Consider the following 20,529-nt stretch of genomic DNA (forward strand, 5'->3'; position numbering starts at 1 on the left):
TTAATTTTATAGTCTCTCCTCTTTGTGGACTCCTTTCCATTAGCTTCAGTGAGAGTTGGATCAGGCCCTGTTTGTGCATGAGATGGAGAGAGCTATGCCTCATGTGTGTCTGATACAAATGGAGCATGAATGGTACTTAGCTTCTCTTCCCTAAGTTCCCAACTATACAAAGGTTACTACTGTGTATGGGCCTTAGCCATCTTACAGCATGGATCGATTTTTTTCCTGCGTGCAAACAAGGTGCAAACAACAGGGCCAATAACCATGTTACAGGCCAGACCTTTTTAGTGCTGTCTATAGGATAGTACCCTGAACATGATTTGGTCCCTCTATTCAAACAAAACCCAGGAATGTTATAGCATGGTTGTCACATGATTGGGTATCCCCAATATGAATGTAATTGTAATATAAACAGAACTGCTGCAACATTCTATCTTCTGCCTCTTCCCCAAGAGAGAAAGAATCCCCCCTTTTAAAAAAAAACTCTAAGAGGCTTGATAAATGAGTGGTGCATCGTGTCTGAAGCTCAGGTAGCAGAGAAGAAATGATGGTTTACTGCTGAAAGGGAATCTCCTGAATTTAGTTTGCATGCCCCACCCCATCTATTAATATAAAGGCTGCCATAAAATGATGAGCAAATTCCTCTACCCAGATTGATCATGACCTAGTCTGGATCCATTAGGCAATCAGCAACTTAGGCCCAAATCCTCAAAAGGTATTCAGGTATTCACTTAAATACCTTTGAGGATCTGGGTCTCAGTGACTATATCTGCCATTAGATAGCCACAGGTTGCTAATTTAAAGCATCACAACTGCAGCAATAGGCAACGTGGGTAAATCTGCTGTATGAAAGATGGAGCAGTAACCAGCTCGAGACTCCAAGGACGTAGGCCAGTCGGTGGAAAGACAAGTATAGCTTCAAGAATTAGATTTTGGTCAAGTTCTTGGGGAGCTGCTGTAAATGAAGCTCAACAAAATACTTTTGTCCATTTCTTTTTCAATAAGCAAACAAAAAGATGAACCGTATATGAAAGAAAGTGAAAGGTACCTAGAGAAAAGCTTCCAGAAATAGTTTCACCTCTTGGTTGACATTAATGTAGTCATAATTTACATATAAAGTATCAGTATGACGGTTTGCACCAGATAGCATACATGTAACTTCAGGGTTCTATTTAGGAATTTCCAAGAGAGTGGGAGGCTGTATAGAGGTCTTGAAGAGCAGACCAAGGTAATAGCCTGCTTTAATATATTTAGCAAATGAGAATTCAAACCACAGAATACACAGAGGAGGGGACATTTTTTGGCTAGGAAGTCACTGAATATTCAGAACACAATGGGGGAGGTAATTTGCACAGTTTTCATAATATAAATGTCTGTCTACCAAGCATGCCCACTGGGGGCATATTCAATCAAATAAAATGTGTGTGACGAGCAAGAGGCCTGAAGACAGAAGTGATCATATACCTCAAATAGCGACTTGACTGTTGGGGGGTGCTAACTACTCCCCACTCATCCTCTTGCTCCTTCTTTAGTACTTTGCCAACTTGTTGCAAGGGTCAGTTTTTGAGTTTGAGAAGGGAGTAAATATTTTAATTTTTAAGCTAAAAACCACCAGAACCATTGGGGTTCCCTTACAGTTTCTGCCTCACATTGCATAGCATCAGAGAGAATGGGGAGTTTTTAGCAGAGATTGATTTAAAAACTGATGAGACAACATGAGGGCCTGCAATGCTATCTGTGGTGTTTGCAATTGAAGAGGACATAAATGAGTAGTACCTTTTGCGGGGCATCATAGAACTCATGACAGAGCCCCTTCCAACTTGGGTTGTTTCTAGTGTTCCTAAGGTTCTCTTTTAGTCCTGCATCTGTTTCCATCTGGAGCAGAGGTGCAGTATAATAGGCATGAGTAGGATGGTAAACAGTTTTCTGAGCTCCTGGATAAGCCTTCATATTTATTTTGTACTCTTATACATGTTTCCTTAAGATCTTTGATATGAGCTTTTGAGTGCTTTGATTCTCCCACCTGTGCTATGGAGGTATGCTGCTTTAATTATCTCCTGGGGTCAACATTTGTAACACTACGCTCCTATGATTATGAGTGTCTCCCACTATTGGGAGGTGGCTATTTAAGTCATCACAAATAGCACTTTGAAGGCTGCTACCCCTAGGAGTTCTAAGTAGTGAGTGACCGCAGCATCAAGTGAGGTGAACCTCCATGCAGCTATCTATTATTTTGGCTTAGTTATTGCAATGTGTTCTCTAGGGTGATAAGTTTTGAGAACTACTAGGAGACTTCAGGTACTTGAGAAAAGTTATTCACCTTCTTAGAGGTTTGGTTACTGAGAGCATGTGATATCAGTGCTCCATGCCTGAACTGGCTTCTGATTCACTTCAGAGTACAGTTTAGATACCACAGTGATAAACAGGAACCCCTATAGATAAAGATGTTGGTTATGAAATATCCAGCCCCAAATATGACCTCTAGGTGTTCCCTCGCTACAAGTTTTCAGTTAATCTGGAAAAAGAAAAGGAGTACTTGTATCACCTTAGAGACTAACAAATCGGATGCATCTGATGAAGTGAGCTGTAGCTCACGAAAGCTCACGAAAATAAATTGGTTAGTCTCTAAGGTGCCACAAGTACTCCTTTTCTTTTTGCGAATACAGACTAACACAGCTGCTACTCTGAAACCAGTTAATCTGGGGCACTCTTGCTATCCCCCTAGGGTTGAACTCTTATGAGCTGTCAGCCAGGCCTCAGGAGAGGGATCCTGACTGTGGAACATATTCCTTCTGAGAGCCCCTCAGAGCCCAGATGTGGCAGTCTACAGGACATGGTACAAGGCATTTCTGTTTCAGATGTTCTCCCAGTTATTGGTGACTGGATTTTTTTTTTTAATAGTGGCTGATGGTGGCAAATAGATCTAGATTGGCATGGTCTATTTTATCTGCCCATTTGAGTAGCATGCATACTGGCTGAAAAATTCCCACTTCTACATAGCATATGTATTTTACAGAAAAAAGGAATGAAAGCACATGGGTTGTTCTGGGTTTTTTTAACAAATGCAGTAAAACAAAACTAACACTTGTATGCTATTTTGCAGCACTTCCTAATGTAAAATGATATAACACTGACACGCAGCCATTCCAATTTATTTAGTATTCATTTAGTGGTTTTGCTCAGCAGGGTGTGTGGTTAGTAACAGGTATACAAGCGGAAATGAAAATGAGTCAAGAAGCTTTCAACTTATAAATGTAAAAATAAACTGCTCATTGTTAGGGGGCTTATTCCTTCACCCACTTACTTCCCTGAGCCTTCTCGCATGAACAGAGAGCAACAATACCCGAAGTCCAAAGGTGCAAACAATTCGATGTTTACTGGGGTGAACTTCCAGCAAGCATGATTCCAGTTTCCTTCCTTAGTGTCCCCCTTCCCAGCTCTGGACACCACAGAGCCTTACCTGTGGCCCTGTTCCCATTCCTGCCCTTAGCAGGACATGATTCCAATTTCCCCACCCCCATTCCCTGTTCCCATTCCCCCCCCCAACACACACACACTTCCTGATTGACTGCAGACTATATAGTAAACCTTGAGTTCTGCTTAGCTATACCAATCATTTTACTGAAATTTAACCAATCCTAACATATTGTAACATGGTTATTTAACCAATTATATCCCACCACCTTAATTAATTTACACCCAGCAAAATTAATTATACAGCATACAGAAACAATCACAGAACCAGACACCGATTATACAGACAAACAATAGGGAAATGGGGACTATAGGCATAGAACAAAGAAATGAGGATTTCACATCCCAGCTATTGATAAGTGAGTTCTTGCCAGACAGGATGCTATCAAATGAAGTTTCCTTTTACATCTTCTAGGCACTTCCCTTTCTCTGGAGGTGACAGGCATTATCAGGACAGGATTGTATTCCTAACAGCCCAATAGCACCGTATTTCAGTGTGACTAGTTTGGAATGTGAGGATCTGACTATTCGCTTCCCAGCTTATGGCTGCCTCTGCTGCTTAGCCAAAGATCTTAGCCTAAGCACAGGGCCTCAGACTGTCACAGTAAGAGAAGGACCTTACACTGGCAGACAGTGATTTTGATTCTCTCTTTTATACCTCTATAACTAGCTAAGTGATAAGAATACACCTAAATTCTTAGAGTATAGGCCTTTGCAGACAGGCCTGAATATCTATATCCTAACACTCATGGTTCAAGTGCATGTGGAAACATACAAATTCTTACAACAGGGATTGATTCAAGAAGGTGCCACTCACCTGCTCCATACATTTCATGAAGATAAACTTAAGTAAACTGTGTAATTTCCTTTCATGAAGTTATATTTTAGTAGTTCCTTTTCTAATCGCACTATGGACCATGGACCAGGTTTTCAAACAGGTACCAAACATTAAGCAGCTAAATCCATAGTTATGCTCGTAAATAAAGGTGCCCTTGTTTCCAGAGGTGCTAAACACCTGAGCGCAGTTCTTAGTTTGTGGAGGTTATCATATTGGTCCACAGAATGAAATACTTTGAGACCATTGTAGTGGGGGCTTTGAAGTCTGAGTAACGAGGTGACCCAGGGGCTGTTTTACAAAGCAGTCCACAGAATAAGAGCTCCAAACTGGCATGTGACAGTTCTGGGGGTTGGATTTGACAGCTGGCCAGTTCAGAGATGCTTGTAATTAAGACTTCAGCAAAGAGGACCTGAAAGCTTTCAGCAGCTACTGGTAGAAGGAAGGGGGGGAGGGGTGGGTTGGCAACTAAGAAAGCCAGCCCTGCAGTTGCCTTCCAAGGTGCATGTAGTGTGCCTGTGTATGGTGAGGGTGACGACGGATCATGGGGTGGGAGAAGGCTTCAGTACCTGTAGAGAGGAGGTGCTAATAAAGTGAGTGGTACAGAGTCTGCATGTCGATGGTACTTTGTTCATGCCTAGGGCTGGCCTTGAAAGTGATCACTGTAAAAAGCTCAGTAGATTGTGTTTAGAAATACAGATAGAGGAGATATCATCAAAGCATTCAAGTAGACATTTAATAGCACTCACAATGGGAGGTGCTGAGGACTTTTCAAAAGCTGGCACTTAAGTCCATAAGGCCCCAGTTCTGCAAAGCGCTAGTCCTATTGGCTTCAAAGTTAAATGAGTACTTAAGTGCTTTCCTGGACTGGGGGCCTCAATGGAAACTGTTAAGCACTCCTCCAGTGTCTCCATCCATTTTTTAAGCCACAGGAGATTATGATCTGCGCCTCCGAGTACAAGAACTGGGGGAGGAGTTGTGCTGCTGGAGGCACTTTGAACGCAAATGGTGCCACACTTAGAGAGGCTGAGGCCCTGCTTCACCACATTAACCGGTGTTGACATTCCCTATTGCCCTGTGTGAATTCTGGCTGAAGAGCTCCATACCATATTCCCAGTGCAGGCTGTGGCTTGACAGACACAAAAGTACAACTAAATAATGAATTAAATGAACTTTAAACACTAACAGTGAAGACCCAGACCTCAATATCACATTTGAGAATAGGAAGTTTAATATACAGGTCGATAGACAGCCCAAGAATCTTTGACAATAAACAGCTCTAGATATTTTAATCTACATACCTATTGATTTTGTGATTTTATTTTCCAAGATTTTGTAAAGTAAAGAGTTTGAATAAGTGGTCAGCAATGTCATGGGTCTCTTTTCTTCCCCTTTTGAGAGATTGGAAATGAACAAAAAAACAGTCATCTGATATGGAAATAGCTTATTGGCACTCAACCTATTCATAACAGCTCCACAATTTCTCCTGCTGTTTCTTCAAGAACCCTAAAGTGGATTTCTTCTGGCTTCCAGCTGCTAAGATCAACTACTAGTTTCTTTTTTTTATCTGGATACAAAAAAAGGCACCATCAGTTATGATGAATAAATATCACATTATTGCAGTAGAGATCTGGTTTATAACTGCCTCCATATGGGAACCTGCATTGCTTCAGGTCAAAATACCAATTGCTAACACTGAGCTTTAATGTCTTACTGGTTCCTTGAAGGGAATTGAAGCCTACAAACAGATGTTTTGGTTCAGGAGTCAGAATACTTTCTATCCACTTGCACACATGGAAACCAAAAGGTTGTTAATTGACTTTCAAGGACATTTCCATTTTGGGGGAATAGAGTGAGTTTATAGAATCATAGTGTTAGAAGAGACCGCAGGGGTCATCTAGTCTAACCCCCTGCCAAGATGCAGGATTTGTTGTATCTAAACCATACAAGGCAGATGGCTGTCCGGCCTCCTTTTGAAAACCTCCGGTGAAGGAGCTTCTACAACCTCCAGAGACAGTCTGTTCCATTGTCCTACTGTTTTTTATTGTTAGGGAGTTTTTCCTGAGATTTAATCTAAATCTGCTGTGCTGTAGTTTGACCCCATTGCATGTAGTCCATCTTTTCTATGGCAGCCTTTCAAGTTTTTGAAGAAAGCTATCCTGTCCCCCCTTAAACTCCTCTCTTCCAAACTAAACATACCCAGTTCCTTCAGCCTTTGCTCATATGCCTTGCCTTCCATCACTTTGTTTCATCTTTGTTGCTCGCCTCTGGATCCTTTCCAGATTCTCCACATCCTTTCTATACATTGGTGACCAAAATTGGACACTATATTCCAGCTGAGGCCTAACCAGTGCCATGAAGAGTGGTACTATCGCCTCCTGTGACTTGCCTGCTATGCCTATGTTAATGCAACCTAAAATTTTATTTGCTTTTTTTGCAATGGTATCACATTGCTGACTCATGTGGAGTCTGTGATCCACCACAACTCCCAGATCCTTCTCAGCAGAGCTGCTGCCAAGCTGGTTACTCCCCATTCTGTATTTGTGCATTTGGTTTTTCTTCCCTAAATGCCTTACATTTGTCTTTATTTAATTTCATTTTGTTGTCTATAGCCCAGTTTTCCAGTTTATCAAGATCCCTCTGAATTTTAGCTCTGTCCTCCAAAGTCTTGGCAACTCCCCACCCCCAGCTTTGTCGCATCTGAAAATGAGGTCAGTATGCTCTTACTTACATCCAGGTAATTAAGATCTGGAACACCAGGTCCAGAACAGATCCCTGTGGAACCCCACTTGAGACTTCCCTCCAATCTGACATAATTCCACTGATAGTTACTCTTTGTTTGTGGTTGTTTAACCAGTTATAGATCCACTTAATTGTAGTTCCACCAAACCTGTATTTCTCCAGCTTCCTTATCAGAATGTCATGTTGGACTATGTCAAAAGCCTACTGAGGTCTAGATATATTATGTCCACTGCATTCCCCCTATATGTTATGGGCAATTCAAAATGGTCTCCGTTCATTTATCTGCCTGCCAGAATGTCCACTACTTCTCACTAGCGGTAAGTGCACCTGCACACCCTCATGGCCCATCTAACAAGGATGTGCTGTTAGCAGGCCTGTTAAGAAGTACACAAAAAATTCTTCTCTAAAACTGCCTGCTGAGGCTTTTCCTCTTGAAGCTGTCAAAATATTCAGAGATGAAAATCTCTAAAGAGAAAGTACATTTCCATGCTTTTTACTGCCTTCCCTTTATCCTGGGGGAAATGGAGCTGGCTCAGCCCCTCATTCAAGTCAGCTTATCCTCAGGCTGCTCTCATCAGTGTACTCTACCCCTAGGGACCCTGTTCTATTGGCCCAGAGTTGCCAGAATACAGCATGCTCCAGGCTCATGTTCTCCAGTCTCTTCAGTACTCTGTCTGCACCAGGAGGAGCAGGAACAGATGGTATTAAATCAAACTATCAGATTTATGCCACCTAGGGGTTCCCCGAACAAAGGGAATCTTCAGCTGGCTGCTCAAGCCCCCTTTCTGTCCACATTATCCTGCCAGAGCAGCGTCCCAGGATATGGACATAGAATTTTTGTCTATCAAGATGCTTTTATTCAAAAACACACACTTAATCCTTTAAAGAAAGTAAGCTGTTAAGGCCAAAGTGTTTCTGTGCAAAATATACAACAGTCACCCTACAGCCAGTGTGGGTTTCTTTTGCACAACCATATGCATCCATATTATGGTGTTTTCTTTTTGCTGCTCATATGCTCTTTATATGCAGCTAGGGCCCAATTCTGCCCTCAGTTATATGACTGCAAGGCCTAGAGACTCCCACCCATGTAACTGAAGCCAGAATTGGTCCCTTACAGATTAAGATATGTGATCCATAAACTAGGCCTGTCTTCAGGCAGACTAGCCCAGTCTCAGTGGAGAACAATATAGCGGCGATATTTGTGGAACTATTAAAGGAAGATGTGTATGAAAGGGTTTAATGGAGTGCAACGAAAATGTTTCAGTTTACTGGCATGTAAATGAGTTCAGTTTGACCAGATTTAGCTTGATTGCTTATAAACGGGCTGATGGGTTGAGGAAACAACTAAAAGTTATAAATGATCCAGAAAGAAAATTAGTGCATCATTAAAAATGAAGATGGCTATTAATTCTAAAGCTTTAGTCAAACAGATGTTGAAGAGGGAACTACCGTGTAAACAATTTGGACAGTGTAATTCCAAAAACGATACAAGAAAAAACACACCACCGTTTGTCGGAGCCAGCATAACAGGCGTTACTCACCGTTGGGACACCCCTTGTGCCTGCATCTGGGAATTAGTTCTGCCCAGTCTGATACCCCTTCCTTTGCTCGCTTATGCCATGGCTCCTCTTGCTCTCTAGGAATTGCAGTGCTTTGTCTTTGTGGATTGGCCCACCAACCAGGTCACTATACAGTTTTCCCCCTTCCAGGGTAAGGAAGTCTCACTGGAGTAGCTGTCCAGGTGCCATTCCAGGCAAGTCTTCCCACTCTCCTTCCTAATCTGCCCTCCACCGGCTTTCTTTTCCAGCTTCCTCAGGGGTCAGGATCCCAGGACTTCTGCTCCCCTAATGGGTTTTGTTCTTCTCTCCTCCCTACACCCAGAAAGTGACTGCAAACTTCTATGCTGTAGCCCCCTTCTGTTCTCCCTTCCTGGCTTTATACAAGCCCTGCCTACTCCTGCCCAGATGGGCTCCATCTTCAATTAATGCTTGTTAGTCAAGCCTAAATCTCCCTCCAGGTGCAGCCTACTAGGTTAATTAGCCCCTTCTGAGCTACCTTAAACCCTTCCTGGGTGGTGTGTGGTGAACACCCCCTCACAGCCAGCAACCAAAGTAAGCAGTTCAAGAAGAAGTGGGACATGTTTCAAAATCCCACAAGGTTAAAAGGACCCTAAATTGACTTGGAGGGGTTAGGGAGAAGTTCTAGGATGTTTCCTGAGTCAATAAAAATTGGCTATGAAATGATGGTAGATCAATATCTTATTTTGTCTGCTAGATGTCCTGTATTTAGCACAGGGAGAGCCATAATACAGAAATCTTCATTAAAGTGAGTGAGCTGAGGCACCAGTGCTGAAGAAATTTACAAACTGTTGACTTAAGTGACCCAGCTTCTCCTATCTTTTGATGTACAACTCAGACACAGGAGAAAGAGGCTGAATTTGCATCCTTAGGCAAAGACTTAGGGAGGCTTTTCATCCTAGATTTTTGATTAGTAGGAGAGATTTCAGATCTGGAGTCCACCTTCCCCAGTTGGCACCTTCAGATAGCACCAAAACCCTTACCTGACATCTGCCTCTTCATTATATTGTTTTTTAGGTGGATTAACCTTGACAACACCTCCATGGGGTGATATGCAACTTGAAATGTTTTTCCTCTAACAATATATGCAGCAAAATATGCTGCGTTTCTGGGGTTTTGCCTACTGTTTCCATTTTGCCTTCTCCTGATTAAGCATTGTTTCAAGAAGATGTTTATGCTGTTTTGGTTTTCAGCTGTTCTTCTCAACTTGTAACATAAATGCAGGCTCTTAGAGGGGAATATAGTTAAAAGCACTCAAACAGATTACATTTTATTTTCAAATCGCAAGTCAGTCAAATTTTTATTTGAACCAGCCAGCCTCTCCACCATCTATTGGTCGCCAGTATGGTGTTGGTGTTCCAACGAGCAGGTAAGCCCTCTATGATGATGAAGAAGTTTGACATCGATGCACTACGTGTGCCAGGTTTAGCAACAGGTTTTGTATCAATGTCAAAGCAACACATTCTCGGCTCTAGCTAATCTGCCAGATGACGTGGAGGTTGCCTGGTCCCTGTTCACTTCTACCCGCAACCAATTTGCTGAGCAGATGATTGGCAATAGGCATCCAGCACGCCAACGCCGGGTATTGGAGGAGGCCTTCCAGATAATTAAATTGAAGGCCGCAACTCACCAGCATGGTGATAAGTGCACTCGTAATCAGCTGAAGTGAAAATTTAACACCCTGGCACTCAGCGATCATGAGGCATATTATAACCAAGTGGCGGATGATGTCGAATTTGGCTTAGCCGGGGCAACTTGAAGCTAGTATTCCATGCCATTTGCAACCCCAGGGGTCAAGAGGTAGTCACTACAAATGGCATCCTGAATGATAGCCAAGGCCATCCAGTTAAATTGGATGATGACATTCTCTCACGCTGGGTGGAGTGTTATCATAGTGTCCTGAATCATCCTTCAGCTGCCTCTTGTTCGGAGATGGATGATCTGGCAGTCACTGTGGTTCCGGCTTCAGACATTTGTACTGATGCACCAACATTGGATGAAGTGAAGTGTGTCATCTCTAAACTGAAAAACGGACACAAAGCCAGTGCTGATGGCATCCCCATAGAGCTGCTAAAATGTGCTATTGATCCTGCAGCAGAATCACTTCTGGCCATCTTTCGTCTGGTGTGGAGAACTGGAACTCTGCCAACCGCCTGGAAGGAAGGTATTGTGATCTCACTCTGTAAGGGCAAGGGACCGCGCAGTGAATGTAAGAGCTACAGGCCGATCACCTTGCTCTCCGTTCCAGGGAAGGTATTTGCGCATGTTTTGCTGGCGTGCCTGGAGCCTTTGCCACACCAGAAATGTCGTCCCCCAACAGTCAGGTTTTACGAAGAACAGGTCCGCATTAGATGCCATTTTGGCCCTTTACTTGTTGTCGGAGATACATCGTGAGTTCAGAAAGCCCCTGCATGTAGTGTATGTTGATATTAAGGCTGCATTTGATTCAGTAGACCATGTCACGTTATGGAAGGCCTTAAAGGGTGTAGGTTTCCTTGATAATGGAACCACTGCCCATGTTCGTCTGGGGAACGGGATGTCAGCACCTTTTAAATCAATATCTGGTGTTAGGCAGGGTTGCATTCTGGCCCCTGCACTCTTTTGTCAGGCAATGGATTTCATAATGCATCATTCCATCAGGTTCATAGGCATTGAGATCAGTCATCTCTTGCTCAAAGACCTTGACTATGCTGATGACATTGCTTTTTTAGTACAGAGCCCCAAAAGGTTTTGTGAGGCACTCCAGCATACGGAGTAGGAGTCAGCTAAGATTGGTCTCCATGTTTCATGATCAAAGACAAAACTGCAAAATCTAGAACCAGGTCCACCTGTGACTCCAATCTCTTTGAACAATGAAACCATCAAATCGGTTTCCAGCTTTTGTTATCTGGATTCTATGCTTACCAGCTCCTTCAGTTCTCACACAGAGGTTCTCCATTGGATTGGCATCGCAGCATCTGCCATGGGCTGTTTACAACGGATATGGAATCAACATCATCTTAGTACGACAACCAAGTTCAGGATTTATTCGACTTGTATCCTTCCTATATTGTTTTGCAGCCGTACAACATGGACAGTATGCCACACAGACTGGACAAAGCTGAAGGCTTTCCACACAAAATGTCAATGTTGTATATTGGGCATAAAGTGGAATGACTTAATCTGTAATGCAGATATTTATGGTCGTTCAGGTCTACGGACTACTGGGGCCATTGTCCGCAGGCAGCGCCTTACACTTTTCGGACATGTCGCAAGGATGCCACAAGACGTTCCAGCGAACATCGTTTTCCGTGTGGCATGTAACATCCGGGATAAAATTCCACCAACCGAGAGGTGGAGGTGGCCCAGAGGAAGACCCCCTATTAAATGGGTTTATCAAGTCTGTTCCCATGTTGGACTCTCAGACGGTCAAACCTTTGCGGTTGCGCAGGAACAGACCAAATGGCGAACTATCACTACGGCCGACAGTCTGACTAAGCGTTGAAGAAGAAGCGAAGCCTCTCTCTCCAGAGTTGGTATAAAATACCTTCTTTGAATTTTTATAAAATACTCGGTGTAATTATATTTGCATTTATGTAACAAATTTACAGTAATGTTAATTTAAACATATCTGAAATACTTGATGTCCTGGATTCTTCCCAAGTAGAGATACGGGAAACACAAATGTGTATCTAAAAACTAACAGTAGTACAGTGAATGTAATGGATAAAGTAAGAGAACTTGTATTAAGACTTTTGGGGCTAGATTTTTTTTTTCTTAAGTGGGCACGTCGCTGGACTTCTGCACATGCAAAATCTCCTGATATACACACTCTTCTTAGGATTGTGCATGCATAGCTGTGTGCAAGTGTAAATCCTGACTTCTGTGTGTACCCTAAGGTCTTGGGCATGCAAGTCAGGTGTGCAGAAAACTGCATGTGCCCTTTTAAAAATCTGCCTGTTGGGACCTACATCCAGTTCCGCTACTGATTCGCTGTTTGATTTGGATAAGTCACCTCACCTAACCTCTCCACCTCAATTTATCAATTTGTTTCAATGGTTATACTCACTTGCTTAAAATTAAACATACGCTTATGAGCTTTGCTGGATTGGGGCCGTTATACTTGTGTATCTCTGCAGGATGTTTTGAGGTTGAATTAATCTTTGTAAAATTTGGCTTTCAAATCCTTGGATGAAATATTTTATGCAAGTACAAATGATTTCTCTGCACCTCTGCTTGCAAAATAATCTCATCTCACTGATGCAACAGGGTAGCTACTAAAAAGAAAAGGAGGACTTGTGGCACCTTAGAGACTAACATTTATTTGAGCATAAGCTTTCGTGAGCTACAGCTCACTTCAGCTGTAGCTCACGAAAGCTTATGCTCAAATAAATAGTCTCTAAGGTGCCACAAGTCCTCCTTTTCTTTTTGTGGATACAGACTAACACAGCTGCTACTCTGAAACCTGAGAGTAGCTACTGTCTCTGATATTGCTTATGTGAACCAGCCTGATCAGAACAGAAAGCTGAAAAAAACCCTATCCTCTTGTATGACAAGTCTTATTATGTTCCTGATAAGAATGCTTCACCTCACTTTTCAGATTCAGAAGGAAACCTATGTAAAAACAACCAGCTGCTACAGATAACACTGACCATGCACAGAGTTATCATCCCTTCTGAGGATGTGCTCCGAAAACTAATTGATCTATATCCTTTATAATGCTCACCTGTAGTTATTAAGGTAAGGTAATACAGAAATACATTGACTGAATGGTAAGTAAAGTGTATACAACCTACAGGTCTATATTAATAAATTGGTGGATTCACCTCTGCATCTCATGATAACTGAAAGGCTAAATTTAGTGCTTAAGAAAAGTCTGCTTATTTTAAAACAAACCTAGGGAGATGTTATCAATGATCTAGGGTAGAAGGTATATGGAGAAGGCTTTCCAGCAAATTACGTGGCCGTTGCAATCTCAGACCCAGTATTTGTAATTATTTATGTACAGAAAGATCTTCATATTATGCTAACCTAGTCTATATCTGAAAATCATTGAAAGATATGCACGTGTTGAATTACCTTCTCCATGCAAATAAAAGTTAAAATGTTCCAAAAATGAAGTGGGTAAATTTTAAAACACTCCCCAGTCTAATTATCATATTTTGGGGCCTCAAAGTTCTGTGAAAATATATTTTCACAAAATGAGTTTGTGGCCCATCAGATGCTCATAAAAAAGATGCTAAAAGCATGAATACTGGCATAACTGCTCTCTTTTATCTAGAGGATTCTTAGCTGTTGGAAGATACTGCCTAACTCTATTAGCTTTACTGAATGTTTGTTCATAATTAATGGATCATAACATAATTAGGAACCAATCCTGAGAGACACCAGGAACCGCTGAGTCAGGCATTTACTTGGTAGAACTTGTTTTAGTTAGTACTTCCCCCCACAACTCTAATTGTTATTGGTTTCCAATTAGCATAGCTTTGCAAAACAGACCTGCCATGACATTAGCAGTCAGACTTCCCTAGATACCCACAATATGCAGCATCCAAGATATCAGGCAGTTACTTTTTGGGTTGTAGAATAATTGTCATTTGGGTTTTGCATTTCCTCAGAAATAACAAGATATGGGGCTCAATTCTCATGTACATTGAGCCATTCCCGTTTACAGTGTAAACCAAACAAATAGCTGACTTACAGAGGCAACTTGCTTCCCACAGTCAAGAAAACAATCCTGTTTTCAATCGGTAATAATAATAGTTATCTACAACTGGAGTAGCACCTTTGTAAGTGAAGGCAAAATTATGTCAGTCACCTGTAAATAAGATAGATAGATATAGATATATTAAAGTGAAGGGGTTTTGCTCTACAATAGTAGAAACAAAGGGGACTTGATTCCGCACCAACCCAAATATACCATGTGATCAATTATAGAGGCCTCAATCCTCAATAAATAGGAGTTGGGTTCAAATTCACTTCAAGCTGTGGCTGAGAGTCCCCACTCCTTTCTGATCATTTTTTTTAATAATGGAACAAAATAATTGTTTACATCTTCCCTATGGAACTTGGGTTTTCTGCAGTCAGGGAAGTAATTCACTTGTCAATTTTTAAATTCCACACACACAGACTTTCCAGCCAGATATATGTATTTGCAAAGTCAGTGGTGGAGTAAAGCAGATTTGAATGGATCAGCTAATCTGGGCTTTGAGGTTTTTGAAGTTGCCTTCAAATTTGCAGTTCCACCACTCTTCATCTCTCAAAAATACATGACCAGCTCTGGTCAATTTGCAGAAGATCTGAGTCCCATTTAGATTGATCTGGCCCTCTGACAGTCTGTAAATTATCTTCTTTGAATAGGTGCACAATACCTCGTAAAGAGATGCATAAAAGATCTGCAGGAGAAAAATATCCATAATGCCCATATTTTTCCTGAACTGATCTTCCATGTATACCATGGCTGTATTAGTAGGAGCATTGCCAGCAGATTGAGGGAAGTAATTATTCCCCTCTATTCAGCACTGGTGAGGCCACACATGGAGTATTGCATCCAGTTTTGGTCCCCCCACTACAGAAGGGAAGTGGACAAATTGGAGAGAGTCCAGCGGAGGGCAATAAAAATGATTGGGGGCGGGGGCTGGGGCACATGATTTATGAGGAGAGGCTGAGGGAACTGGGCTTATTAGTCTGCAGGAGAGAAGAGTGAGGGGGGATTTGATAGCAGCCTTCAACTACCTGAAGTGGGGTTCCAAAGAGGATGGAGCTAGGCTATTCTCAGTGGTGGCAGATGACAGAATAAGAAGCACTGGGGGAGGTGGTCTCAAGTTGCAGTGGGGGAGGTCTAGGTTGGATATTAGGAAACACTATTTAACTATGAGGGTGGTGAAGCACTGGAATGGGTTACCTATGCAGGTGGTGGAATCTCCATCCTTAGAGGTTTTTAAGGGCCGGCTTGACAAAGCCGTGGTTGGGATGATTTAGTTGGCGTTGGTCCTACTTTGCGCAGGGGATTGGACTAAATGACTTCTTGAGGTCTCTTCCAACCCTAATATTCTATGATTCTATATGTAAATTACCGTTTATAGAATAAAAATAAATGTTCTCTCTGCAGTTAATATAAATTTCACACTTCAGAAATATTTCTCTCCAGCATTATCTTTGGTAAATCACAACAGTTACAGGCAGTTCTCCATAAAAATGGTCCGTGATGAATTTAGTACTATTTTATAACCTTTTGTTTCATACTTTAACAAGCTGTATGAATGGATAAGTCCTAATGAAAACTAGGAATAAAATTACCAAGAAGCAAACTGAAAAGCAAAGGTTCATTTAACTACTTAACACCTCTCAGCACTTGGTGAAATACGTCAGTGTTATTTATAACTGTCCTATTTATATCTGTCTTTCACTAATGATTTCAGAAGAATAATATGCATCAGAGCCCTGATCCAATGTCCACAGAAGGCAATGGAAAAGTTCCCACTAGCTTCAATCAGTGAGCATTGGATCAGGCCCCAAGAAATGCTGAACGTGTCAAGTCTCAGATCGTGGGTGAACTGCCATGTTTTCCTTAACAGTTCTCTACATATCTGGATGCTTTAGAAAAGAAATCTTCTGGGCTTTGTGTAAAGATATGCTATTTTGTAAGGTAAGAATTTTTTGCATCGTGTATCTGTGAAATAAAATAAGTGATACAATGTCATGCTCGCTATTATTGTTCAGGCTGGTCATGTGGTGCCACAAATAAGAGTGACTTTGCATTTCTTAAGTTAGCATTCAAAAGAGGAATGATCTTCCACAGCCTTCCTTAAAGTTTTACTTGCACAAATCTCTGCACAATGGCCCACAAATCCATTAAAATCAATGGATGAATTCAGCTCCCTGTTACGGGTGCATAATTACGACCCTGAGCATCCAAAAACCTCAGCACCCTCAACTTGTATTGACATCACTGAAAGTGGAGAGTGATCAGCAGCTGGTTGAATTGGGCCCTATGTTACCATACAGTTTTCTCTTTCAAATAAAGCAATGTTGAATAATTGGGCTATATGCATTCAATAAGGAGTTGTTCTTAATCAATTGCAGTGTTACCCTAGGAAATTATTTCCTTTTTCCTTCTATTACATTTAATTTAATGGTTGATATTTTAGTTTAAAGAATGTTTTTATTAGAGAGTCAGCATTTGCCAACAGTTTTTGCATAGCACTAATACTTTCATCAGTACTTAGACCAAGAAATAAATGGTAGATGCTGGCAAATGTCGGCTTTTTAATAATGACCATTTTACTATCTCAAAAAGGGGTACTTCATTAGTGCAGAATGGTTCAGTATTTTACAGGACATTATGGAATTTTCAAATTGTGCACATGTAAAATTCACAAATGCACACACCTAGAGGAGAGTACACATGTCCATTTATTAGAGAAAACCCAGGTTGTGTGTGTGCCTGGCTTACAAGCCAAATAAGCTGAATGGAATAATGAGACATAATACATGCAATCTGACCACCTTATGTACAAGGCACTGTTTCTCAGGAAATACCTTGTATATATCAATTTAAACTGTATCACCCAAAAAGATTTCTATTTATTTGTGGGTGGCGGGTTTCCATTCCCCCACCCAATATATAATAAACAAAAATAATCCTAGAACGAGGCATTGCCTTCACTGTCAAACTAAGTGATTTCAAGAAATTATGAGTTTGTTGTAGAATTTGGCGGTACAGATAAGCACCATATAAAGAAAAAGTAACAGGCTAGATCCTTGGCTCGTGTAAATCTGTGTAGCTTCATTGAAGCCAGTGGAGCTACACTGATTTACACAAGCTGAGGATCTGCCCAATATATTTAAAGGTCTGAGCACTGAGCCAGCTCACTGTGTTGTTTGATATATATGTATGTGTAGATAATATGTTGAGATGATCAGATACGTTGAAGTTTGTCACATACACAATCATTACAAAGCAATAAGAGAGAGTTGGTAGTGTCAATACAAGTGTTTGATTCTTGCATTATAAACTCTCTATTTGATAGAACAGTGTACTTTGGAGAAGGTACTTTGAAGCAAAATTTAAAATCTGAATGACCAAAAGAGCATAGCAGTTATAAACCAGACTGGATGTTTGCCTTGCAGCATTACTGGTGTTTCAATTACACAAATAACCAGCAAAATTCTCTATTTTATTATTGTATTTTCCATTTACAATAGGTATTGGATAACAGAGTTCTGGATCATGTTCAAAATGGATTCTAGTCTAACTAACACCATGGAGGAATTTCAGAAATTGGTGAGAGCTAATGGTGAGGAGTTACACTGTCGCCTAATTGACACAACTCAAATGTGAGTGTCAAGGTTTTAATTTGTTTGGAAAACAAAACAATATTACCATCTCACTTCCCTAAAATAATAGTAACCCATCTCCAATAGCTAGATTAGGAATATTTCCAAGTGTCCTATATTAGCTATGTGCAAAAGATCTCAGTTTACTGAGCGTGAAATTTACCCCTGTGCAAAGGGCCAGCATGTGACAATTTGTCCTATTAAAGCTCTCAAAATATGGCTTAAGTTTAACTAAATTGTTGCGGAGATCTTGTGCCAATCCTCTGAACAGGGTAAACTTCACTTTAAGGCACACAGAAGACTTTAAGATTTTGAAAGACTTAATTCCTTGAAAGCGCAGTGAAAAAGGAGAACACATTTTACTCAGAGTGTACATGGGGTAAAACAGTGAACTTTTTAAAAGCCAAAGTTCAAATCACTAGGAAGACAATATAGGGTTCATTTCATTATGTCTAATTCCTAATGTTATTTTATGTGTTGTTGCTGGTCTTATTATCTGGTCAAGGATACACCTAGAAAAATAAAGTGCACAGGGGCTATCTCTCACGTGGCTCTCTCCTGAGAATAACTAAGGCATAATGGACAGACCAAATCCTGTTGCCACTGAATCCCATTGACTTTAATGGGACTGGGATTTGATTCAATGGATACAGCAAACTGGAGAGAGTTAAACACAGCAATGCTGAGGAGATATCACTATGGCTGTATTCTATTTCATAATGTAATTTTACTATCTTTAAAGAGTACTTTTAAAATGCAAGCTAAAAGCATTCAACAGGACTGTTGTCATAATATCTTTTATTGGACCAACTTCCAGTAAAAGATACTACCTCACCCACCATGTCTCTCTAATATCCTGGGACCAACATGGCTACAAGTACACTGCATATGTCATAATGTCCATCATTCATAATGAATATAAAGAAATTGTTCTTTTGAAATTCAAATCATTCATTGGTTTTCAGCTGCAATAAATCATGCAACTGATACAGTTTTGTTTTGGGGGAAATGTAAATTAGTTTTCCTGCAAAAAGCAACCTCCATTTTCATGTAAACTTTTTCCTATTTTTTATAAAAAGAAATTCCCGGGATTGGTCCCGAAAGCTTACACAGCGGATAAAGCCCAACACCAGTAAGAAAAGGAAAGTCTCACTTCTCTTTGATCATCTAGAGCCGGAAGAGCTATCAGACCACCTCACCTACCTTGAATTTAAGTCCTTCCGAAGAATATCAGTAAGTGATCAGCTTTTGGCTAGGAAAAACAGAACAAAACAACTAACCTTCTGTGCATGCAGTTGGACTCACTTTCATCATGATCCTTACTTTGTCTTTACAAAAAGTGCGTGTATTGGGTTGGGGGAGCTAGCAGTGGACAAGGCAGAGAGTTTTGATCCTCCTTATATTCAGATAGTAGATTGAATCAGGAAGGAGAGGTTGAGGAACAAGCCATGTCCTTTCACTCAAAACAGTGTTTAAGCTGATGCAAGTGGCATTGCGGGGAGGGGAGAGAGGTGGTGGTGAGGGAGACTGGAGAATGGGGAGAGCAAAGCACTACAGGAGCTAGGCTGCCTGATTGTCTCCCTGGGGTACTCACTCCACTATGACAGCAGAGGGGTGCTGCAGCACTTCTTTACAAGGGCTCCTGAAGAGCCCTGAAACCCCTTAAATATTGAAGTAACACTTTGTTTTAAACAGGCCAATGGGGGCTGTACCTGACTGTCTTTTTTTTTCTTTGTCACACTAAAGAAAAGGCCAGTATGGTTTGGTATTCTTTGTGTGTCAAACAAAAGAGTGCACAGCAGGTTCAAAGCAGCAAGGAGGGGCAGTGGGTATAGTTGCTCCTTTCCCCACCCCGGAAATATGTACAATACTGGTTTTAAAGCTGCTGAGATAAGATGCACAGCTAAAAGAACAAAGAGACTCATCTTTTGGATGGTAGCACTAGAATCTGAAGTGTAAGTTTTGCAGTTAGAGGGATGTTGAACAGATTGCAAAAAAACCTCTCCTAGTCATGCAGCAGTGCACTTTATTTTAAGCTCCAGGTACGTGACTCCTCATGTGTTAGTTAAAATCTAACAGCCTTAGGACTGAAGTCACGCATTTATGCATAGGGTCCTACCTGTAGGCAGTAATAATACTTAATGATTACATAATGCTTAACATTTTCAAAACTCTGTGCAGACACTAATTAATGATTAATGGGAATAACAAGTATGATGCACAGAGTCTTGGTTCCCTCATAGTTCTCAGCCAGTTACTTAGCTGTGTAACATAGGTTCCTGCATACTTTACTAGTGATAATCTGAGATAAAAAATTAGTTCACTGGGACTTGGTTAGGAAAAGAAAATGCTTTATCCATTAAACAATGTGATTATTTAACTCCTTGCAGAATGCCTCCCTACTATAGTAGCCTAATCTTTGTCCCTGTTATGGCTGAGACTATGCAAATTAGATGATATAATGGTAACATGAGAGTAACTATTCGTACATTAATTCATTCTAAGGCTAGAAGTTACCATCAAATCGTTAATGTTCATCCAGTATTTCCTGTATTGTGTCCAGGAGCTTGTGTCTGACTATAG

At 41.0% G+C, this 20,529-nt stretch overlaps 1 protein-coding gene across 1 annotated transcript in view; it reads left to right on the forward strand.

The window, feature by feature from the left end:
• The window catches only part of RASGRP1 (RAS guanyl releasing protein 1), a gene marked incomplete at its 5' end in the record, with an annotated part of 71,646 nt that overhangs the window by 20,699 nt on the left and 30,418 nt on the right, over positions 1-20,529 (forward strand). The window contains 4 exons of the mRNA XM_084629782.1: positions 13,208-13,305; positions 16,185-16,255; positions 17,815-17,946; positions 19,026-19,179. Coding sequence (XP_084485908.1) covers positions 13,208-13,305; positions 16,185-16,255; positions 17,815-17,946; positions 19,026-19,179 — 455 coding nt within the window. The remainder of the gene's footprint in view (positions 1-13,207; positions 13,306-16,184; positions 16,256-17,814; positions 17,947-19,025; positions 19,180-20,529) is intronic.

The sequence above is a fragment of the Lepidochelys olivacea genome (genome assembly GCF_965140295.1).
Source record: "Lepidochelys olivacea isolate rLepOli2 genome assembly, chromosome: 6".
Classification (NCBI taxonomy): Eukaryota; Metazoa; Chordata; order Testudines; family Cheloniidae; genus Lepidochelys; species Lepidochelys olivacea.